The sequence below is a fragment of the Mercenaria mercenaria genome, chromosome 19 (genome assembly GCF_021730395.1).
Source record: "Mercenaria mercenaria strain notata chromosome 19, MADL_Memer_1, whole genome shotgun sequence".
Lineage (NCBI taxonomy): Eukaryota > Metazoa > Mollusca > Bivalvia > Venerida > Veneridae > Mercenaria > Mercenaria mercenaria.
The window spans coordinates 12,652,896-12,678,804 of NC_069379.1; the positions used below are offsets into that span (position 1 = coordinate 12,652,896).

The window sequence follows — 25,909 nt, forward strand, 5'->3', positions numbered from 1 at the left end:
TGATTCAAAACGAATACTGACGCTTTTTCACAACACTGTTCATATAATTAAAGTCTGTGTCATTTTAGTCTTACCTGTTTCAACTTGATGTACACCTAATCTTTATAAAAATGTCGTATATGCTTACTTTGGTATTTACTTTAATAAAAATATTTAATATGTTTCGCTTTGGACTTTTCATCGACACAAATAGCAAGCACCCATATAAAGCATACAAAAGTAATTACTTACGCAGCTGTACTTTTGCCCCATCGTGTCTAAAGTAAGAACGAGAAATCCATTTAAAATATGTTAAATTTACAATAAAAACATACTTAACGCACGACAAATCACAATATGTACAACATAAATCATGTACAAATAGCTTGCATGTGATTATTTGTAACAAAATAACTTAAGTTTTATCTATTCATAAGTTTAACGTGAAAATAATACCTGTGATATAATCACATTTGACTACATTAAACGATAAGTATTTCATGTGAAAACACTCGTACCTGGCCAAACAACTGAAAGAAGTACCTGTCTATCATACATTCATATCATTATTCTAGACGTTTTAAAGCGACTTTCTTGTCTCGATTTACAATCGTTCAAGGATTAAAACAGTTTCAATAATTGATACAAGCTATCGTGTTATTCATAACGTGTGTTTATTTGTCAATATAAGGATAATGTTTTCATTTATAAAAGGAATGGTCCAGACTTTATTACCGTAGCAAATTTGTATTGTTAAAATCACTAAATTTGAAAAAGCTGCTGTTTTACTGCACGGGGTTTGAATACGTAGTAAGAGTTTCGAATTACACCGTCCACTAGTATAGCTAGACAAAAAATCCTATAAATTTACACAAGAAGACGTGAGACAAAAGTTAAAGAAAATTCAAGAAATTGCAATATATTCTCCATAAGACGTATTGTGTTCGATAGGCTGTAAGGCGTAAACAATTTTCTGTTTCTGGTAAGATGCTAAAAACAATTAGGGCAGGTTGGTCGGTATTTTTTTTATATATCTTTTTATGAAATGGGACTTTTCGGAAATCATTTTCTGTTTAAAAAGATAAATACAAATAAGGAGGTTATGCCTTTAGACTATCATTAAATGGATTTCTAACATCATCGACCATGTTTGAAGCATAAAAAGTGAAATTTTGCAATTTGTTGAAAAAATTCTCAAAGACCATAAAAAACAGGTTCGAGCCAAAAATTTAGGTAGGTCGACCACTGACCATGTTTGAAGCATATAAAGTGAAATTTTTCAACTTTTTGTTAAAATGTTGAAAAGAAAATATCTCAAAGGCCAGAAAATCTCTTAGAGGCGGGCTAAAAAACAGGGTATGTCAGGATACCGGAACCAAACACCTTTTACGAACAAGACGAACTTGTTAATCAGAAGTTTAAGTTTGATTGAGAGTATTCTCATTAGGGTATTGACATACTTATAAGCTTGTTTAAAATACATTTTCTCATGCGTGCTCCATATACAACGTAGCTGAACTAGAGTTTACTGGATTTGGAACATAAAACCGACATTGTATTTTCTTCCATTAGGATGAACTGCGTAGAAGATATTTATTGAACCTGTTTGGTTTGCTGCCCTAGGCATATTCAAATATTACAAATACTTTGCAACCCAAGCTGTCTAGATTTGTGATAAAATTTGTCCTTTTTAACGTATTGGACCCCTAATAGTAATGTTTTAAAAATGGCATTCGCTAAGTATATTCTTAAAGTTGACCATGTTTTGCACCTTACTGCAAATTTTAAACAACTTTTACCGTGTCGTTTTGTTTTTTCTGTAAATTTTGTATAATTTATGGAATTTCCTCAAGGTCAAATGGAGGCAAACCTCAATGTGATGGCCAATTTCTAAAATGTTTGCAGAGAATTCATTACAACATTAATTTTGATGAAAGAAACATCAAACTATTGTTAAACAATTATAAAACTCAAAATGAAACTGTAAATATCATTTTTTCTAGGGTGCTTCAAGTAAACAGATTTAATGAGACAGAATTCTAACTCCAGCATTGATAAATAAAAGTCGAATCCTGTGGGTCTGTTTTGAATTTTGCTCACTTCATTCAAAAATAAACTTGGGGCATAAGTAAAACCTACTTGCATTTCTTCCACAATATGTAATCTAAAGAATGAAGGCAAAATAGAGAATTTTTACCGTATGTAACTCAGAATTTTTAAAGATGACTAACTCTACTCCTCCTGATTCAGAGGTAAATTCATTTTGAACAACAAGAAATCGCTTATAAAATGAAAATTTTCAAATTTTGTACAAAACGCCCATAATAAGTCTTGAAAGAAGTAAAAACTTACTAGATAAAAGGAAAATATAGAAAAAATTGGGTCCCAGTTGGACTTGAACCTACGCACCCCTGAAAATGGCAGTCAAAGTAGGTTTATGGTAAAAATTGAATACTCTTCAAAAAGGAGGTATTCTATTACGGATCCAATACCTTAATGACTTCCTACGTATTTTATCACGCAAATAAATTGGAGAAAAGACAATATACTATACAATGTATAAGGTAGATTCTATTTATTTGCTAGAATTTTTGAAACGTTGTTTGTGTCTCAAGTATGTTGTCTCTATTTGTATTTATGTTTAGATATAAATTTGGAACGTAAGAAACTGACAACGTTACTAGGTCACTTGGATAGAACGTAAAAAGCTGATTACGTTACTAGGTCAAATGGATAGAACGTAAGAAGCTGACAACGTTACTAGGTCACTTGGATATGTTTAAGTGATTACTTCAAGTAATACGAATATGAAAAGTAACATACACTGGGCAGGTGCGGACAGAGTAGGTCCAATAAAAAGGAAACCAGTAAATTAACCATACCGTGTCCTAAAGGCAAATGTGTTTGACAGTTTGAATCTGTATGATCCGATTGCCATCCGCTCATATTCTAGTACATAAATTTTTAATATCTCAAACCAAACTTGAGTAGTTGAGGAGAAATAATAGGTGCTTTTGTTAAAAATGCATTAAAATCAATCTGTAACCATGGTAACAAGTCAATAGATGCATTGTGTCTAGGCTAAATATAACCAAAAATGATTACCTGTTTGTTTCCAGTATCCCGATATACACTAAATTTTTGGCCAGACCCTAAATGTTTTATGGTCTTAAAGAACTGTTTATCAATTTTGAAACAAAAATATGTAAAATTGCAAACTTGTGCTTTAACTGTGGTCAGTGGTGTTAAAAATCTGATGCTCTAAAGGCACAATCCCAATATTTGTATCTATTTTGTTTAGGACACAAAAAAGTCCCGCTTAATACATTGTAAAAAAATCCAAGAAAAAAAAAATTGAGTGAAATGATAATCGACATTTACATTAACTTGTTTTCAGTTTATGAAAACGTGGTGAATTAAATATCTTACATGTGGAAAAATTTCTTATTGTTTGAATGCAACAAAATTTCATGTTTTAAGTGATTTACTTAAATCGATTAAACTATGCATTATCAAAAACAATTAAATAGTGACAAACTCGGAACATCAAAGATGGTAAGGTATTATTATTGTTATTAATATTTTGTATACAAAAATCAAAATTTATCATACTTCCTCGATTATCCTTAATGTTTGTATAAATTAATCAATTCATAAATTATTCAATTATTAATAATAAATCAATTCATTACTTTATAACATGTAAATTTATGAAGGGTAATAAGCCCCTTCATCCTACGTGTAAGAAAACATAACGCTAATGCACCACGTCTACTTTGACTGCAAACTTTCAAATTTCTGAATTCCGGAAACTTCCAAATACTGAACTTTCATGTTGGTCCGGATGTCGTTCGGTTTTTAGAAGTTACACTGTATAATTTCTGCAGTATTTTACGTATTTGCGCAATCAAATACACGTGACAGGCATCGTATTTCCGGCGACTAAGACCGTTTAACTGTTCAAGGATAAAACTTTAATTTAAAAAGGTAAGAATTTTTTTATTTGAATTAATCTGTTAGAGTTAATGAATACCAATCTATATTTACTTGTTGTCAATATTCTAAGAAATGTTTAAATTTTAGATTGATTATTAAATGCCTGAATATTTAAATATGTAGTTTTTCCCACATACAAAATTAGATACAATGATTTAAAATCTCCATGATTTTCCATTTGTGCTATTCCAATGGTCGATACTATTTATTCCTAGGAACTACAGATATGTAAAAAGTACAGTGAGTAACAATTTGGTAACACTTGTACCTGTCCTGGATCTATTTTCCCTCATTGAGATAATGATGTTAACATGTTGTGGCATGGGGTGTATGGCATTTTCCCATTAGGACATTTGCAACCCAATGAAATTATGGTCTGCTAAACATTTGCACCCACAACCACCCCCACACAAAACACCTGTGCTGAAGCAAATGCTCGTTTGAGCAATCTTGGGAAGATAGGCAAATGTCCGGATCCCAATTGGATGTCTTTTTCTCAGTTAATCATATCTGTGGAGTGTGTAATCATTTTGGCTGTCATTTAAGTCCTTAAGACGTCTTTTTCACACCCCTAATTACCCTTTAAATATGTTTACAGGGCTTTTTGTTGAAGATGTAAAGATAATGAATTTAAAATAGAGACATTATTTTTCAGAAAATGCAGTCTAAGCAAATACCTAAGAATATGTATGGCCTAACTAAACTAAAGGAACCAGCATGGGAGCCATCTGGTCTAGTCACGTAAAGGCTGCCATGTATTTGAACACTAATTTTTCACTTGGCATGGGAAAAAGAGGTCACAACTGAAGCTAGTTTCTATTGGACAGCAGTTTGTATTTGGTGAAGTCAAGCTCAGTTTTAGCATGAGTAGTACTTCTAGGTAACAGCAGTGTGATATGGATGTCAGTTTACAGTAAACAAATGTGACCAGAGAAATCTCTTTTAGAAAATACATGACCCCTACTTTTCTCTTCATTTTATATCAGTTTTATCATAACTCTTTAAAATGAGATAAGGATTTGTTCCCTGAAATGGGTCTGGCTATGTTTGGTAGCTCTTTATAAAAGGTCAGTTTTATATAGAATATGTAGGAAAAGCTATTTACCTTGTTGTGACCTATAATTAAATCCGCCATTTTCTATTATGTTACCTTGGAAACAAAATGTCTGCCATTTTATACAAATATTTAATTAGTCATTACTAGTCGTTTGACTCCGATTCTAAAAGTTCAGTCGGTGTTTTGTAGCTTTTAAAAATACCTTTGAGAAGGAAAATGTTTAAAAAAAAATGCTTTTATCGTGAAGTCGTGTTAAATTAATGTAAACACTCCTTTTATTAATATAGAAAGAGATATATAGAGACAAATAATCCGTCAGAAGAATGATCGTGTTACTTTAGTAATTTGTATATTTTTCAACCTTTATTCATATTGTGGATAAGATTACTTTATTGAAGGTGATATAATGTCATAGTATCGCTATTATTCGCCTTCTGTGCCATCAGGTGTATCAGCCGATTGCTGCAACCAACTTAATAACATTTGAAATATTCATATGTTTTGTTGGTTTTGGGATTTTTTAAGGAGAAAGTTAAATCCAGTTGCTTGTATGCGCGCCTAAAGATAGAAAAATGTGCCCTAATTTTATCACATAACATGGCTTTAGCTCTAAGGTAATTCTACTATATAGAATTTTATTCAACCCTTTATTGTATATGTAAAACAGAACCTTACTGCATATGAAATAACGAATAACGTAAAAGCATCAATTTACACGAGGGTTTAATTTTCGCTATATTCTTGAGGCCCTACATCTCGCAAAAATTAATCCTCGGGTAAATATTCACCGTAAATATACTACTGATTTAATTCAAGAAGGATACCACTTTTACAGTTTCTCGAATATTAAACATCGCGAACATACGCAAAATTTCAAATTTTTGAAAATCTGACCCAGCGAAAATATGTGCTTTTACAGTATTTACACAAAAAGTAAAGCAAACGGGATAAACATATAGACTATGGGAAGAATAAAAACAAATTAATGAAACTGCTGGATGAAGCCAAGTAAAATACAAGTAAATATAGGACTATATACAGAATATCCAACAACAAATGAGGTGCAAGATACTGTAGAACAAACGTATTCCAGCCATATGAAAATCTTTTTAAAAACATGCTCAAACAAATTACAAGACAACAACCTGAAACACATTATTATTTGCATATACCAGACCTCTTTTAGTTTAACCGAACACTTTAAGAAACTTTCTAAGACTCTACATCTAACAAAATCACTTAGCAGCCATGTCAATGCATAATGTCTTGCACAACTGACAGCAGAATTAATATACAAAAAGCATTTATATAATTTACTGTTTGTTGTGATGTGAAAATGTGATTTATCCTTTTTTATGATTGAGTAAGGACTATATCAAGAATGGCAAAAGTAGGTTTTCAGATTAAGATAAACAATGACTTGATAACATGAATAATGATTGCTTTTCTGTATTACTCTTTTATACTGCACTGCCTGTCTAATCAAATGAAGGGATTTAACGTAATAAATATATTACAATAAAGTGCGTATATCTTTTACTTAATTTTACTATAATCGTAATTCTGATTTTTATTTACATTGTCCTATGACTTTGGAACATAGTGGCGTAAGAGTGAGGTTGGGTGCGCATCATAAACCGGTTTAAACTCCCCGGCCGTGTTTTTATTACTGACAGTTCCAAGGCGGTGCCCCGTCTGTAATTGTTTTGGTTTTTAATGACTTGAATTGCTTGTCATACTGCCAAAGAATCGTCGTTAATTAAATGAAACTGTAACAATTATATATCCCTTATTTCTCTGCTCGTATACACAACACACAAGAGAAGCATATTCCTATGAAAAAAAAAGAAAAAGAAACAACAACAACAACAACACAAAAACAACATTTTAATACCGAACTCGCCCCTACTATGATTAAGATTTTACAGGATGGGGGGGGGGGGGGGGGGGGGGGGGGGGGGGGGGGGAGGGTTCAATACATATCAACTTCAAGTAAAAATTATGTCATGGATACATTGGAAAATAAAAACGTGCATATTTACGATGCGTAGTAAAATATATAATTTTGATTTGGGTTTAATGCTAACGTTTTTGTGGTTGTTTAACGGTAATTTAGGTATTAGGTATGTTATGGGATTTTCCTTGAAGTATTTACGTTTTTGTCAAAAGTAGTAACTGAATCACCCGGAAGAAAGGTATAGTTTCATTTGTATAACCGACATTATTCGTTTCACTCAACAGAAGATCGACTGGTGACCTCTCCTTCTCGAGTGACAGTTAAGAACCCTCTTCTTTACATACAGGAGCCCACGGACAAGATGTCTTTTCATAATATCTATCTTATGAATAATGAAAGATAATGAAATAAGTATCATGCTATAAAGTCTACAAATTGATAAAGATTGATTTGTTATAATACAAAAGTGAGGGGGCCTCCACGGCCGAGTGGTAAAGGCCATCCAACTGGCTTAAGGAAGGTCGGAGATTCTACCCAGGTACCCGCCTTTGATGAAATAATGCAAAGAGGGGATACCTTCACCATCACAGCTGACAAGTCACCATATGACCTATATTTGTGTCGATTCGACGTGAAAGCCAGCAACAGAAGTGACATTTAATGTGATGGTATTGATCGGCCGGTCAACTGTGTGTCGATATATGCCATTGGTAACAATGTTCGTTCACACTTACCTATGAATGCTTAGACAAAAGATCATTAAACATGACAGACCCATTGTCCTTGGGTTGAAAATAAAGTAAAAAATAATTCTTATCTGCATCAAAGGTTAAACTCACAATCACCCTTCAGAATGCGCCCCTCATTTGTTTGAGGTTCTTACGTCAAATGTCATGGTCACTGTCAAGCTTAGTTGTCAGAAAGACAGCATTCCTTGTATCTGCAGAATCTCTTAAGCTAACACGTATATATTTCCATATACCTCGTTTTCGTCGATATAATAAAGATGTTACATTCTTGTTACTTACGAGTTTTACTCGTGTTAAAAGTCACACGGGATACGCTATTTAAACAGATTAAAAGTGTAAGTACAAGGAGATAAACAAAGATATGAGGACAAGGAGTAAGATGAGACGCGTAAATAACATTTGAAATTAAATAAAAACCTAGTTAAACAGCCGATCGAAAGTCCAAGATGATATCTACGGCGAACTAAACAACCGTAAGATATATAATGGGGGATTTCTTTATGTTTTATTTTTTTTATTTTTCGTTTATCAAAAGAAGTAATCGAATAACCCGGAAGAAATATAAACTAGACATATATTTTTATACAGGAAGCTCTTTTTTAAAAAAAATGGATGGTAAATAGTCCTCTTTTCTGCATACAGGGTCAGCTTACGATTTATAAAATAACTGAATGCCGTTCGATATAGATAATTTAAAGTGGGATAATGCACTACAATTTACTGAAAAATGTCATTAAGTGAGATAAGCATCAAGTCATAAAATCTACCAACTTGTTTAAGATCGTGTTTGTTGTACACTAGATACAAGATATTAAACTTTTTTCATGCATATGTCTTTTTACTTTGAAAGTCATGGCATGCTATGGAAATAAAACATTTCTTATACCTTAAGATGCAAATTCATGACTAAAACTTTAATTATCTGTTAACGTTATACAAAAATGCTTGAAAACGTCTTTTGTTTACATTTAGATGATATTGTCAGCAACGACAGCAACAATAACACATCTCCGTGCAGGCGATATTAGTGTTGATTTTGAAATGAAAATGATACATTACCATTACAGCATCAACGAAAATATAGATAGAGAAAAGTGGAAACTTATAAAACTTAAAGGGTAGATGTACCAGTTGCGTACAACTCTCAGTATCAGATCATTTCGACATTCGTACATTAAATCAGAGCTGTAATATTTCGATCTTTTCAGACCGTTCAGCACGATTTCTATGATGTTTAGTTTTTAGCCTAAACATTTCCTCTTGGGTAGTCCCAATACTCCAACTTTTATAGCTTTGGGTATTGCATAATCAAGCTTGCATTTCATTTGCATAACCTCAGATCCGCTTTCTAAATTCCAGTTTGTTTAGTTGTGCCCATTGTTTTCTCGTTTGGGGCAAACCCATTACTTTATCTGGGGACAAACGCTTTTCATGGAATTACACGCCACAACCCGTGTATCATTGAAGGTTCCATGTTCACCGCCGTTTGAATACGTCTGTGGATGTCTCTAAATTGCTTTTTGTGCTTTTAGCATGTGTAATTGTTGAGCTCTGCTCAACCTGGGACTAGAGGGCGTAGACAGTGGAATGAATTTCCACAACAGGATCAATCAAACCGAGCCTGCCACATTTTCGTTTTTGTCATGTTTAGCGGCCTGTGAAGTTCATATTTTTTCTATTTTTTATCACTGTTGACAGCGGCGTTGTTTGTGTCGTGTGGCGCTTGTAAAAAGTCTCCCCGTACATTAAATCAGGGCTGTTATATTTCGATCTTCTCAGATCGTTCAGCACGATTTTTATGTCGTGTTATTGGTACTGTTTAGTTTCTCAGCATGACCATATCGGCCTGGGTGGTTCCAAAACTCCCGCTTTCATAGCCATGGGTATTATATAATCACCCCTTGTATATGGTGCCTGCCTTTTAATTTTGTCTTTTGACAGTTTCTGCGATATGCAAACTGCAGAACTTCAGACCCCCTTCCTAAATTCCAGTTTGTTTAGTTCTGCCCATTGTTTTTTCGTTTGGGGTAAACCCATTACTTTACCTGGTGACCAAACGCCGCTTTTCATGGAATTACACGCCACAATCCGTGTATCATTGAAGGTTCATGTTCACCGCCGTTTGAATACATCTACGGATGGATGTCTCTAAATTGCTTTTTTTGTACTTTTAGCATGTGTAAATGTTCAGTTCTGCTCAACCTGGGGCTAGTGGGCGTGGACGGTAGCGTGCATTGTTACTACCGTCCATGAACAGGCTCAATCAAACCGAGCTTGCCACATTTTCTTTTTTGTTGTGTTGAGCGACCTGTGAAGTTTCTGTTTGTTAAATGTGATCCTTTTGGTAGTTTCTGTGCAGGCTCCGTTATCCGTAGATCCCCTTACTAACTTACAATGTGTTTAGTTCTGCCCATTGTTTATGTTCCTTTAATGTAAGCCCATTACTTTAACTGGGCACCATACGCCGTTTTTCATGGAATTACAAAATAGTGTATGATTGAATGTTCTATGTGCACCGCCGTATGAACACATCTGCGGATGTCTAAACTGTTTCAGTGCTTGCAACATATGTAAATGTTGGGTCCTGCTTAACCCAGGATTAGAAACATTTTCATTTTTGTCATGTTAAGCGACCTGTGGAATTTCCACTTTGTCTATTGTATTTTTGTGTGTTTATTTTCTGAAAGTGCTGAAAAAGTTTACCGATTGTGTGTCCGTCTGAGGACGTTTAAATGCCATAATAGAGAAACATCGTTTACTTCTTTTAGAACATTAATTATTGTTCTTACCTTGTAATCAGGTGGAATGTTTCCTTTGACAACGTATACAAAATCCTTAAGATTGAGACCTCCATGATCGCTATCCTCCACTCCAATTGTGTCTTATATACAGACGTTCTTTAATTTCTCTTGTGGTCTATATTCCTTCAGCTGTTCCGTATAAACAAAGACACGTTTAAGGTGGTATGGAAGGCTAATATGTAATATGCTACGACAATTAGTAACCGGTTTGCAAATTTGAAAGTTAACTATTATAAAACTTAAATATGTTGCAGACAATACAAGAGGTAATAACTTTATGTGTGACCATGTAATTAATGAAAATAGTAATCGTGCTTTACGTTTTATTTCACTGTATATAAATGTTTTATCTTCACTGTATATAAATGTTTAGCTATTAAAACCATTTCTACGATTTTGAGTCTCTGCAATGTCTGCAATATTGTTAATGCATTACTAATGTAATAGCTAAAACTTAGTGTGCGTATTGCTTTCAACACAGAGGCAAAAGGTATATACTGTATATATGTAAGACTGACTAGAATAAGTGTTTAATGATATATTGTGTGAAAACTTGCCCATACCACAGAAGTCGTACTGCTACTCGAACCTGCTGCAACAGTTATCTGTGACATTCTTCCTATATCGATTGAAGCTACTGTTTTCAGAAAGGAAGATTTTCTAGCCCTGACTGGTCCCAGTAGCAAAATACGAATATTTGGGATATCCGTTTTCTTAACTTCATGTTTTTGTATTTCGCTAAAAAAGTTCTTTTAAATTACCGGAAAGCAGTTATTATATATGACTGTTAGGACACATAAAGATGCTTGTCAAACATCTAATAGTATTGCAAAAAAGTTGATAAGGTATTTATTTTATATGTTTTTGTCATAACCTTCCTTACAGTAGAGGCAGATCGTTATGATGAACACTTAAACAATATTGAAAAAGAAAACTTCTTATCAAGCATGATATTTATCGCAAAATAATGCCCTTGTGAGGCTTATGTTTAATATTTCACAGAAATAGTCCCAATGTGCATAGCATTAATGAAGTGGTAAGCACGAATGATCGAAGAGGACCTGCAATTGAAGTTTGTACACAAGCAATACACTACAAGTTACCTTTTCCGTCCAGATGTCTTTTCGATCTAAACATCTCCATGGTTCTTTCAAAAGGCATTTTTATCTGGCGTCCCTTTGGAAATTAAACAACTTGAACTTTGTCTTAAAGATGTTTAGTAATAAACACTTTTATAAAAGGCGTTTACTACTGGATATGATAAGTATTGTTTCAATGATCAAGAATCATATGTAGTTTGCAATAATATTTTTATAAAAGTCTGGTTGAAATCCATTAGCACCTCAAGTCTAAAACATACAGTACATACAAAAAACCCTTACTGATGGCTTAAAGTGGTGTCTAAACAGACGAGGACTCTAGAACAAGATTGAATGCATTACGTTTCCAATCTGTTTCCCGATTTGAGTTTGCATTCTCACATCGACACCAGAATACTCGATGTAGTCCGCAGTCTGAGCACAATATGCGCCTTTCCCGATTTATAAAGTACTTTTGTATCTTGGATTTTAATACATGATATACGAATCCTTAATATATATTAAAAAAGATGCCGTGATCTAAAAACAATTGTGACCTTGACGTATTATGTGATAGTGCGAGCGTCTACTAGTCTGTCCGTGTGAGCATAACTCAATTAAAATTCAAGATTTTGATTTTAAACTGGACCCATAAGAGACAATGTGTTGAGCGCATAAACTAGGTCGCAGGTCCAAGGTCAAGGTCACAGCAAAGAAAAATCTGTCATATTTTCCGCTAACTACAATTCAATGCATTGCATTTAAACTTAACCTACATTTATAGGTATGTGGCGATGGGATTATGTGCAGAAGGCATGAACTTGGCTGGTAGATCATAGGTCAAGGTCACAAAATGAGTTTAAATCTGTTCTTTGTATTTTGTTTCCTGAGCAGAACCTCAGAAATATTAAAGATGTCGGAATATAGGTGAGTGGGGATACGATTATTTGAGGAGTGCAACAGTCTACATTACTGACCCGGCTCCGAACAAAAAATCATTTTTAGTTTCTTGTGCCTAAGTGTTCCATTACAGCCGCCGCACGAAACACCCAATCCCTAACAACAGCTATATTTCATTCTCTTCCGACACTCACCTTCTCTCTACAATGTACTTCCTCTACTTCTTGTATATAAATGTGGGCGTATATTGTTCCGCTTTGTGTAGGAATATTTGATTATACTGTGCAGGTAGACATTAACCTTAGTATTTATACATTTTAAAGCAAATAACTCTCGATTTGTTTGTATCTAAGAAAAAAAAAACAAATACTGAGCATATACAAATGTGCATTTATGTAGGTATTCCCCATCAATTGGTTGAACTTGCCTATATAAACTTATAAATGTGACTCACTCACTCCTGTGAAGTTACAAGCTCCGGTTTGAATAAAAAGTGCCTTTAATGTATATATTTTGTAGCCATGGTAATACTAACCCTGATCTTTAGTCAGTATATCATACAAAGTATACAATAAATGCGTGCGCAATTGCAATAATTTGCGGTTTTTTTGCCGTGCGCTCCAAAAATAATCACTTCCGGACATGAGCAGAAGAGCGCCCTAGGTCTACAATGAGCAACATTGTAATATTATTCTGTTTGTAAAGCTGCTTTCATAATGAAACGTCAAGTATTACAGTCATTTATTGAAAAAAATCTTTCCAATATTTCTTAGTTGTAAACATTTGTACTGTGCTTTGTTATGCAATTACATTAAAGGTATGCGCTTTTTAAGCTTAACACACAACTGTTATACAGACAACATGCCAATGTTATGCTTACAAGATACTATGAAGTTATTTATTATGTTTTCAAATATAATTCAGTTTTATGTTGGAGTAAATGAAAACTCGGGTCATAGTTTAAACTGTGTTGAGGTTTTTAAAACGGACGGTCCTCCGATACATATCTTAAATTTACACTTCAATGATACATTCAAAATATTCTTCATAAAATGTTCCTTTGATACTACTGGAAAATGATATCTAAAAGAGACTGTCCGCCTTTGTATGTATAGTTTGATAACGAAGTCGCTATTCTGCGTGAAGAGATACACATGACGTGTACATACATTGTAGTATTTTTTTCACTTTGCTGATATATAAAAACGTGGTTTGTGTCTCAAGTATGTTGTCTCCATTTGTATTTATGTTTAGATATAAATTTGGAACGTAAGAAGCTGACAACGGTACTAGGTCACTTGGATAGAACGTAAGAAGCTGGACCCGCCCGCTTAGCTCAGTAGGTAAGAGCGTTGGTCTACGGATCGCGGGGTCGCAAGTTTGATCCTCGGGCGGGGCGCATGTTCTCCGTGACTATTTGATAAACGAGATTGTGTCTGAAATCATTAGTCCTCCACCGCTGATTCATGTAGAGAAGTTGGCAGTTACTTGCGGATTACAGGTTTGTACTGGTACAGAATCCAGGAACACTGGTTAGGTTAACTGCCCGCCGCTACATGACTGAAATACTGTTGAAAAACGGCGTTAAACCCAAAACAGAAAGTAAGAAGCTGACAACGTTACTATGTCACTTGGATAGAACGTAAGAGGCTGATAACGTTACTAGGTCACTTGGATAGAACGTAAGATGCTGACAACGTTACTAGGTCACTTGGATATGTTTTAGTGATAACATCAAGTAATACCGTGTAGAAAGCAGTGACAGTAGTGGTTCATTATGAAAAGTAACATACATTGGGCAGGTCCGGACAGAATAGGTCCAATAAAAAGGATCAAGTGTGCAGTAAATTAACTAAGAGTTATATTAATATGTAATTGTTAAATGTTCAAATGTTTGGTATTGACTTTAAAGTTTGTTCACGTTAGATTTTTTATGGTAATTCGCAGTCTGAGAGGAACAAAATATTATTACATGAAAATGATTTTAAAATTTTGTAAAACACATCTGCAAGACAAGGGTCTAACTAATACTTACCGTGTCCTAAAAGCAAATGTATTTGGCAGTTTGAATCTGTATGATCTGATTTCCATCCGTTCATATTTTTAATTTATAAAATTTTAATATTTCAAACCAAACATAAGTAGTTGAGGAGAAATAATGGATGCTTTTATTAAAAATGCATTAAAATCAATCTGTAACCATAGTAACAAGTCATTAGATGTATTGTGTCTAGGCTAAATATAACCAAAATGATTACCTGTTTGTTTCCAGTATCCCGATATACACTAAATTTTTGGCCCGACCCTAAATGTTTTTATGGTTTTAAAGAATTGTTTATAAATTTTTAAACAAAAATATGTTAAATTGCACATTTGTGCTTAGATTGTGGTCAGTGGTGTTAAGAATCTGATGCCCTAAAAACATAACCCAATATTTGTATCTATTTTGTTATGGACACCAAAAAAATAATTTCCAAAAAGTCCCGCTTAATAAAAAGATCCATGAAAAAATTACCGTCTTTAGTCACATACCCTATCTTTTTAGAAAAAAGAACGGAAACAAACAACTTTTTTTAGACCTTAGAGAACTGAACAAAGGCAGTTCTTCTATCCTCAATACAAATGAATGATATATACCAAGAAATAGTTATAATAAATCAGGTTTGAAAAATTCAGATGTTGTTGTATAACTTCCGAAAACCGGACCTTCTAAAAACCGGAAACCTTTGAAAACCGCACGAAACATAAAGTCCCGTTTTTTTCTATTCTTAATTCAATATAATTTTATCTTCTGAAAACCAGAACTTCTAAATTCTGAAAACCGGACGATTTTTGAAGGACTGTTTAAAATTTAACTGTAAAGTTGACTTCCGAAAACCGAACAGCAAAATATTTGCTGGATTAAATGTGTCACCTGTCTTTAACATGTTGTTAATCCAAAAACGCCAGTGCTAAGTTGTCAACATAATCTTTTGTTAATCTATTAGCTGCGCGCGTTTATATTAAGGTAGTGTTCTGCACGTTTGATAAACCGGAAGTGATGGCGTAACGTCATTTATCCGGAAAACGTAGAATAAAGCATGGATTTGGCGTACGGAAATGAAAATTAGTTTATGAATTAAAGGCAACCTGTGAATAAATTTATTAAATTGTAACAGTCTCTATCTTTTTAAAGTTAAAATATGATGTTAAAACATCTGACGTGTTAAATAATTCAAAATAATGTCTAAATATTTGCTTCAAATAGGCAGTTCACTTTAATCATGGCCAAATATCTCAGAAATAAGCACACGGACCTACACATTTTATTTCACTGTATTATAGACCATATTTTTTATTTACGACTGTGAGAAGTTTCATTAAAATCTACAGTGTGGAAATTTTTCTATTCGCGAAAATGTTCTGAACGTTGCTTTTTTCCCATAGACTCCCATAGACGACCATATTCTTTTTATTTGCTGAATTTTGTAGGTATATTCTGAAGTTTTGAAAAATCAGAGTTTAATCAAGTTCTACATTGTAGAAAAAAAAATCGATCCAAACGTGCAGAAATGCCTTAACCCGTGTCATAATCATTTGATGGAAAGTGAAATGATAATCGACAATTACATTAACTTGTTTTCAGTTTATGAAAACGTGATGAATTAAATATCTTACGTCATTGAAAAAAAATCTTATTGTTTGGATGAAAGAAAGTTTGATGTTTTAAGTGATTTACTAAAATCGATTAAACTATGCATTATCAACAACAATTAAATATTGGCAAACTCGGAACTTAGAAGATGGTAAAATATTATTATTAATAATATTTTGTATACAAAAATGAAAAAGTATCATACTTCCTTGATTATCCTTAATGTTTGTATAAATTGATCAATTCATAAATTATTTAATTATTAATAATAAACTAATTATTTACTTTATAACTTGTACAATTATAAAGGGTAATAATCCCCTTCATCCTACGTGTAAGAAAATATAACTCTAATGCACCACGTCTACTTTGACTGCAAACGTTCAAACTTCCGAATTCCGGAAACTTCAAAATACTGAACTTTCAGGTTGGTCCGGATGTCGTTCGGTTTTTGGAAGTTACAATGTATATGAAAGGCTAGTTACTAGTAGAAAATCTCTTTTACCTGCGTTCTATCTTATGGAGCACATTACTCCCCAAAATTAAAAAGCAAAGTAAGAAAAGTAAATTCAGACTTGCGTTTCTTTCTCATGGAGAACATTACTCTCCCCTCCCCCCTCTCCCAACCAACCCACCGCCCCCACATACATTACAAAGCAAAGTAAGTAAAAGTAAGTCAAACCCCTGACGTTTTTCGTTCTAATTTATGGAGCACAGTATTCTCTCTCCCCTTTAAACGCAAAGTAAGTACAGTAAATACAGTCAAGCTCCAGATTTGGTCTATTTCTAAGAGCTGCTTGTTGTTGTTTCGTTAGTACCCTTCATTTAAACTATAGCTAACACGTTACAAATGTCACCTGCTTTGTGCTATCACATAAAGATGACTGCGTAGAGTACCAAGTTATGCGATTGTGTCTGCTTATCATTCCATTCTTAACGTATTCAAAAATCTAACATCTTTTACTATTTTTTCTTCGTTTTAGAATGCCATTGTTTGGAAAGGAAAAGAAAATCCCCAGTACGGCAGCGAAAAAAGGTAAAATTAATCTGAAAAATTTGATTTTACATGTACAACATACCATTTTACGATAGGAAAAGACATAATGTAGCCATTGAAGAAATGTTCAATTAAGCCAAAAACGTTTACGAGTTAGTATGGTAGAATCAGTCTTTACATGATGTTAATAAGGACCAGAGTCAAATAATTCTGTTTCAAGGGAAATCACTGTGGCCTTGTTCCGGGTACTGGTTATCGTTCCGTAAAGGGCGTAGACCAGCACAACACTTCTAATATTCTTATGACAGCATGTATTATTAATGATAAAAGATATTATAATCCTGTACATATTGTTTTCTTGATATGTAGCGGTTGCTTCAAGTAGTAATCTCTTCATTCGTGTTACGTGTTACACAGTTTTATGACCCTAAATCGTGTAAAATTATTTCTCATAACATGACACCTTATAAAATAAAATTAGAGAGAAAAAAACATGCTGAGATTAAAATAGGGAAACTATTTCATTTATCATGTATTTTTGCATATTTTTTATTTTATATTTTTATTTCTCTATGTTCATATTATAACTATGTTCACAAAGAAATATTTTCATTTTCCACCCCACCCCCCACAACACACACACCCCACACACACTTGTATACCTACACCCATACATATATGCATATGCCCACACGTACACACTCACACAAGACTGTTCTCATAAAAATAAGCATATGCATATATTATCAGCAGATATAATAAAAAAAGAATTATAAAGAAAAAGGGAAGATACATCTACCGCAACTCTTGAAGTTTTGTTGTTGTTTTTTATATTTCATTGAAATTGACCACATACATGTAGGATGGGATTTCTTTCCATTTCTGATAACGTTTTTTTTTTTCTATTTTGTCGTGCTGCTATGCTATACAGCTTTCGATTTCAAGTATACTCCAAAGATATTTTAGAAGGAAGTTGAATCTTGGTGTACATTTGTCTTTTTCTGTGATTAAGACAGAAAAAGTAGAGCATGAAAGTAACTTTTAAGCTCCATCCAGAGTATATGTGCACATGAACATTCACAAAATAAGTGTTCGATAGATTCAACATTCATTGAACTGAAGTCACATACACTGTGTATATTCGATACGACCTTTTTGTTTTAGCATACTTTTATTTGTCGCGATTATGCTGTGCAGACGTTTAAATTGAAAATTTCTATATTTACTATCTATACTTGATGTTAGTATATTTTCATATATTACTTTCCATTTTAAATCTGCATTTCGTATGATGTTTTTCCATTTATTTTCTGATGTTATATCATTTTTCATTTGATGTTCATTCAAGGATTTATTTGTTTTCTCTGCATTCATTTTTTTTTCAAAATGTCTTTGCTTGGTGTATCATTTCTAATGAATGGAATACTATATAACTCTTTGATATTGTCAAATGAATACATCTGATTAATTCTAAAATCATATAAATGTTCTAGGTAACGAATTCCACTTTCAAACCAAGATTTATAAAAAAAGGTTTTGTTTTTCGATTTTCTTTTGAAGTTATTACTTATTATTTCCTTATTTGGTTTTATGCATTCGGGAATTAGCTTGACTTTATTCCATGATAAAATGATATCTCTTAGAAACGGACAGTGTTTAAAGTTTTATTGTATATCCTTTCCATTTATTTGACACTCAAATATTAAGTTTCCACCGAGTTTTTCCAACTTAGATTGATATATAGATTTCATAAAATGGTCATGTTCATTATTTGTAATTTTTTTTACCAAAGTAGCTTTTGTAGGGTATATAAATTTATTAAGGTCAATCATTTTTATGCCACCATTAAAGTAGCCTTTTTTCAATGTATCTCTTTTTATCTTTTTTTATGAAGTCAAACATACATTTTTCTAAAGAAGTTATTTTCATCATATTTTGGGGATGGTAAAACAGAAATATAGTATATCAATTTAATTTTGAGAGAGCAAAAGATTTAATAACTGTAACTTTACTAAGCAGTGTAAATTTTCTGTTTGCTTAAGAAAATTTTAGATGATTCAGTTTGTGGTTCAAGATTTTTTTTTGATATGATAGGTTAGTGTTTGTGTAGAATGTTATTCCTAATGATTTTTTGCTATCCGATATCCAGTGCGAATTTCGATTTTGACAGTATTTAACATCAGAGTTGCATAAAGAGACTGCTTTTAGCACATGACATTTGCTTTCGTTTAGTTTAGTCCTGAAATTTTGCAAAATTATCAAATACTGCTATTAGGATTTCAATGGACCTTTTTGACCCGTCTTTGAAAAAAATGGCGTCGTCTGCAAATAAAACCTTCTTGATTTCAGTTGTGTTAACTGGAATGCCTTTTATATTTCTGTTTTTTTTTCCAATTACAGTTAGATAGCAATTCAATACAGACAATATATAGGTAGGGAGGGAGCGGGCACCCTTGGCAAACGCCTCTTTTAATTCTAAAAAAATACGAAATATGTCCGTTGATTATACAACTCTCAGGGTCTTCCTAAAGGAGTTTTTTTATCCATTGTAATATAGGGCTTCCAAAGTTAAAAAAAAAATAATGTTTGAAACAAAAAGTTATGATTATGACTGTCGACGGCTTTTTCAAAATCGGAGAAAAACAAAATTGCATGTTGATCTGTATTTTCCATTTGTTCTAAGACTTCAAAGATAAGAAGTGTTTTCTCCAATATAGTTTTCCTTTCATAAAATCCGCCTCACCTTTATCTATTATTAATGGTAGTCCTTTTTTATTCTGTTGGCTATGACTTTAGCTATTATTTTATAATCTATATTCAGTAGGCTGATAGGTCGCCAATTTTCTATATATAGCGCATCTTTATTAGATTTATGTAGAGATGTGAATATGCTCTGTTAAATTTTGATGTTCAAAAGAATACTTGCATACAACTACTTTTCACTGTATCCTCCCATGGTTTAACGAGAAACAAGGCAATTCACGTGCTGTTAATACATGGCGTATATTTTTTAAAATGCTTGTCAAAGGACGTAAATGTATTTCACAGCGTATTGATATCTGGTGTCTGCGTCTTGTTACCTCCATACTAACGTCTTTTTATAGCGTAAAAATGCAATTTAAACCATACAATGTACTGCCTCCCACAATGTTCGTACTCACTTCTTCTTTTGCTTATCCCCTTTTAGAACTCATCGTCGTTTCAGTATTTGTAGATAACCGTGGATGTTTAAGAATCGCGGGTAACTTCTGCGATTGATTGCTTTTAGGAATCATATTTATGATTTTGGTAAGCATTAGTCGATATGTTTTCATCTAATTTCTTTGAGAATTTATATAAACAGCTTTAAAGCTTGACACTACGTTCGTATTCAGCCGTACTCCAAATGTGATTGTACTTAAAATAACTTGAATGTAAAGCTTTTATTCTTTAAATTGTGCCCCTGCTAAACAAATTTTAAAGTTATATTGAACAATTATTAGTAATTTCATGTTTGTAATAACGATAGATAAAATATCGTTTAAACATCTTCAGTATATGCTTTTGGTAGTGTTGTTGATTTCTGGGCCCTGGTTATGATAATTAAAGCATGTTTACCGTTTCCAAAAACGACATAATGGTAATTTAAGACTGTACTGGAAGGTAAAATCACCACATATGCAAAAAACATTTACTCGTCGTGTCATGTTTTTATGCATGAAAAGCGACTGTCACAATACATGTTTTCTTGTGTATTAACGTCTGCAGAAACCCTTGAGATATGTTCGTGATCTCGACCTTCTATTTCGGTCATAAATAATCCCGCGGGCTTTTGCAGACGTTATTTCACGAGAAGTGTTTTATCACTACAATGAAGCATTTATTTTTAATAGTATTCATTCAAAAGTCAGAACTTTGCCCTGGACCAAAATTATCCATGACAGTGATTCTCACGGGAAGGATGCTTTGATATTAAAAGATAACCTATGAAAAAGGACGTATCTAGTTATAAATGTATAGCTATTACTCTGTTAATTTCCTATGTTTTGTAAATTTCTTAACAATTTTGTAGTTCAGGGAGCACCGGTCTGTAAACCTGATCCATGGAGAGAATTTGAAGAGAATGGTAGCTGGACAAACGATGTAAGTCAATGTTCTCTAACAGTGATACTACGCAAACAAATCAAATGATAGGAGAGATAATATTATATTTTTATACTGTTGATTTCCGTCAACTTGATAGGGTTTGACAACGTATTTTCCTGTTAAATATATATATATATTAGAGCCTATAACAATGATGCATGGGTGTTTGCGCTCCATAAACGCGGCTTTATATATTGCATTTTAATCTTTGCAGATCTCAATAACTTCGCAGTTCTTTTATTCAAAATGTTACTTTATTTTATTCTGCTTGATTCTGAATAAGGTTTCAAATTTTAAAGTGTAAGATATTTCATGGTATATCACTATTCATTTTACCTATATGTAATTTATAATTTAGACAAGTTTCTCTAACATTCCAGTCGGTATTTTGTATAACTATCAAGTGTTGTGCTGGAAGAAGTTTTGACAGTAATGTTCAGGGACATTATGAAAGTTAATAAGTGTTATGCCTTTTAACAGCTGGTAACTGCGTTTGTTTTCCTATTGCTTATGCGATGACAAAAAAAAAAAAAAAAAAAAAAAAATCATCAGGTCTTCAATTACACGTACGTTTCTAACCCTTCAAAAGTCAGACTGAAACACGAGTTTAAAAGGCGGTATGAAACGGTTTCGTCGTGTGTAATTATTATATATAGATGCGTGTGTTATATTTTGACGGATCACCTAATCTTACGAAATATGATCTACATGAAATGTATGCCCATATCAGTTGTAAAAACTATAACTGTTCTATTTTGGCAACTAATGCAACTTTAAAATAATAAAAGCATTTGCAGTATTAGATTACTCTTGATTGATTTATGTATGCTTATATTAAAGACAATTTTGTATTCAGGGATAATGTGACAAAACGTTAACGTTTTGTGAAACAGAGGTGACGGTGTTTGATATTACCTTTATCTGAAGCTATTAGGTTTTTTTTTTTTCAATCAAACCGAGCCTGCAACATTTTTGTTTTTGTCGTGTTGAGCGACCTGTGACTTTTCTCTATTTTATTATCACAGCAGCGTTGTTTGTGCCGTGTGGCGGCCGTAAAAAGTCTCCCCGTACATTCAGTCAGGGCTGTTATATTTTGATCTTCTCAGATCGTTCAGCACGACTTTTATGTCGTGTTATTGGTACTGTTTAGTTTCTCAACATGACCATTTCGGCCAGGGTTGTTCCAATACTCCCGCTTCATAGCGTTGGGTATTGTTTAATCACCCCTTGGATATGTTGCCTGCTTTTTAATGTTGTCTTTCGTCAGTTCCCGTGATACGCAGGCTCCATAACCTTAGATCTCCTTCCTAAAATCCAGTTTGTTTAGTTCTGCCCATTGTTTTCTCGTTTGGGGCAAACTCATTATTTTATTTGGAGACCAAACGCCGCTCTTCATGGAATTACACGCCTCAACACGTGTATCATTGAAGGTTCCATGTTCACCGCCGTTTGAATACATCTGCGGATGTCTCTAAAATTGCTTTTTGTGCTATTAGCATGTGTAAATGTTGAGTTCTGCTCAACCCGGGGCTAAAGGGCGTGGACGGTAGCATGCATTTCCACTACCGTCCTTGAACAGGCTCAATCAAACCGAGCCTGCAACATTTTCGTCTTTGTCGTGTTGAGCAACCTGTGAAGTTTCCACTTTTCTCTATTTTACCGTTATGGCAGTGTTTCTCAATTATCAAAGTATCATTTAAAGCATTCGGTTTGAATTTAGGAAAGAAATTTAATTTGATCATTGTAATTCCAAGCGGAAAACTACAATGCAAAATTTTTCATCAGATACAAATACCTTGGAAAGTTGTTTTGTTTTTCAGTCCTGCGAGTTGACAGAACTGGGACCAATATCTGGCACTAAATCATTATAAATACCTAACTTACTTGTCCATGCAAAACTCACAATCATACTCCATTATCTTTATATCTTTTTTACAAATCTGTCGCCACCTGTATGTATTTTCAGATTTTGTAAATCAGTGTCATCTTAATTACACTTTTACAAGGTGTTAGTTGCGTTCCATGGACCTAAAGGATCTTTACAAAGACTTTTTATCGTAGATCAACTTTGTAAATAAAAAATGCTTGAAATACGAAATTCAAATACAGTGTGTTTTAGTCGGTCTTGACTTGTCACTATATATGTTATGGTATTGGACCCCTAAACATGCTAAAAGTAATGTTTACAAAATAGCATTTACTAGGTATATTCTTAAAGTTGACCATGTTTTGCACTGTGTTGCAAATTTTAAACAACTTTTACTGTGCCTTTTTTTTCTTTGTGTAAATTTTGTATTATTTATGGAATTTCCTCAAGCTCAAGTAGAGACAAATTTCAATGTGAATGCCACTATCTAAAACGTTTGCTGAAAATTCATCACAGCAATAAATTTTGATAAAAGAAACATCAAACTATTGTTAAATAATTATAAAACACAAAATAAAACTGTAAATATATTTTTTCTAGGTTGCCTCAAGTAAACATATTTAATGAGACAGAATACTAACTCTAACACTGAAAAATTAAGGTCGAATCCTGTGAGTCTGTTTTGATTTTTTCTCACTTCATTAAACAATAACCTTGGGACAGAATTAAAACCTACCTGCATTTCTTCCACAATATGTAATGTAAAGAATGAAGGCAAAGTAGATAATTTTCAAAGCATGTAACTCATAATTTTTAAAGATGTCCAACTCTACCCCTCCTGATTCAGAGGTAAATTCACTTTGAACAGCAATAAATCGCTTGTAAAATGAAATCTTTCCACTGTTGTACAATACATCCATAATAAATCTTGAAAGAAGTAAAAACTTATTATAAAAAAGGAAAATATGGAGAAAAAACACCATTTGGTCCCAGTGAGGCTTGAACCTACGCACCCTGAAAACTGCAGTCAAAGTAGATTTATGGTAGGAATTAAATATTCTTCAAAAAGGAGGTACTCTATTACAGGTCCAATACCTAAATGGTATTATTTATCATTACCTCGATATTATTAGTGCGATATTTTGGTTAGCTCGATGGGATTTTTCTGTCCCGACAACTTACGTGTACTGTTTTTACTGCTGGTTTGTTCGATATCACACTTGTCAAAAATTTTCCATGTTATTTGTAAGGTTTGAAAATCAACCTATTGTTGTCCGACGATGTATTAATTATCATCAGCTTGGTTTTTGTGATTGTTTTGTTTGTTATTTAATCTTTAATCTAATTTAAAGATGTAGGTTCGAATTTTTTGTAACATTAAGAATTTTTTCATACTCTGTAAGCTTGAAGAACATTAGTTTCTAAGACAAACAAAAAAAGAAAAAAAACACCGAACTTGTTTTAATTTTATAGGGCATTTTCTCGAACCCACTGTTCACGCATTTCTGAATTTTTGTAAAATTGAAAAAAAAATGGTGGTACTTTATAAAACATATAATATCCTAATTAATCTTATAGGGATTTCAAGTCTTACAGGTTAATATGAATATACGGTGATGTCAGTAATATATAAGCACAAATGTCAAAAACAAAATCTCTTTCGTTATTACATGTTGACGTAATTATTCCATCCACTTTATTTTCAATGAATAAAAAACGTATTTAGATCTGCAATATATTCTGACGTAGAGATTTTCCAAGTATTTTGTACCTTTGATGACACACAACATTGCTTCAAAATGGAAAGAAAAGAAGATGGGGTCACCGTGCAAAGATTTTGTGCTTTTTTATTTTAATTTGTATTTTGTAGATAAAAATGTAGTATATAGTGCTATCTTGAAAACTTTTATATTACTTATAACTTAACAATAAATGTATAAGTCAGGAAAACCTGATCTACTTTAATAGATATTTGAAATTACCTACCCCTACCCCATTGTAAACCGTACGTCAATTTTAGGCAAATAAAAGGTCATAATAAGCTAAATAGTTTTCCCTATATATTCTATATAAAACTGACCTTTTTTAAAGAGCTACCAAACATAACTAGACCCATTTCAGAGAACAAATCCTTACCTTATTTTAAAGAGTTATGATAAAACAGATATAAAATGAAGAGAAAAGTAGGGGTCATATATCTTCTAAGAGAGATTTGTCTGGTCACATTTGCTTACTGTAAACTGACATCAAAATCACACTGTTGTGACCTGGACGTAATACTCATACTAAAATTGAGCCTGACTTCACCAAATACAACCTGCTCTCCCATTTTTCCTACCAAAATGTCAAAAATACACCCACAATGAAACAGAAACTAGGTACAATTTAGACCTCTGTTGCGTTGCCAAGTGAAAAATTAGTGTTCAAATACCTGGCAGCCATTACGCCTCTAGACCAGTTGGCTCCCACGCTGGTTCCTTTAGTTTAGTTAGGCCTAAAAGCCAAAAAATAAGGGTGAAAATATTTTTATCGCAAAAAGTAGAGTATATCTGGTTAAACGGTACTTTATTAGCCATATTTTAATTATTAAGCATTAATTGTTGGCAAAACTTTTGTTAGATACCAATATTCGTAGAAATTTTTTTTTTCAAAATGGCAGATATCCTGAAAAAAAACCGCTCGTACATCCTTTAATATCAAGTTTAATTCTCAATAATTAGTCTCAAACAGCGTGCAAGTGGGCAATAACACTTAATAAGGACGAAATA

The 25,909-nt window shown here is 33.0% G+C and overlaps 2 protein-coding genes across 17 annotated transcripts in view; one reads left to right on the forward strand and one right to left on the reverse strand.

Annotated features, from left to right (window-relative positions):
- The window catches only part of LOC128551092 (uncharacterized), a 28,025-nt gene extending 17,362 nt beyond the window's left edge, over positions 1-10,663 (reverse strand). For 3 of the 13 annotated variants that reach the window (XM_053531460.1, XM_053531463.1, XM_053531470.1), the window contains exon 1: positions 232-417. In XM_053531460.1, the coding sequence (XP_053387435.1) occupies positions 232-252 (21 nt within the window). In that variant the 5' untranslated portion in view covers positions 253-417. The other 10 variants (XM_053531469.1, XM_053531458.1, XM_053531462.1 and 7 more) reach the window with 9 other exon arrangements.
- LOC128551094 (interferon-induced protein 44-like) overlaps positions 3,868-25,909 on the forward strand; it is a 44,329-nt gene continuing 22,287 nt past the window's right edge. The window contains exons 1-3 of one of the 4 annotated variants that reach the window (XM_053531474.1): positions 3,868-3,966; positions 17,136-17,188; positions 21,201-21,271. In XM_053531474.1, coding sequence (XP_053387449.1) covers positions 17,137-17,188; positions 21,201-21,271 — 123 coding nt within the window. In that variant the 5' untranslated portion in view covers positions 3,868-3,966; position 17,136. Of the gene's footprint in view, positions 3,967-12,428; positions 12,546-17,135; positions 17,189-21,200; positions 21,272-25,909 lie in introns of those variants that run through there. The other 3 variants (XM_053531475.1, XM_053531473.1, XM_053531472.1) reach the window with 3 other exon arrangements.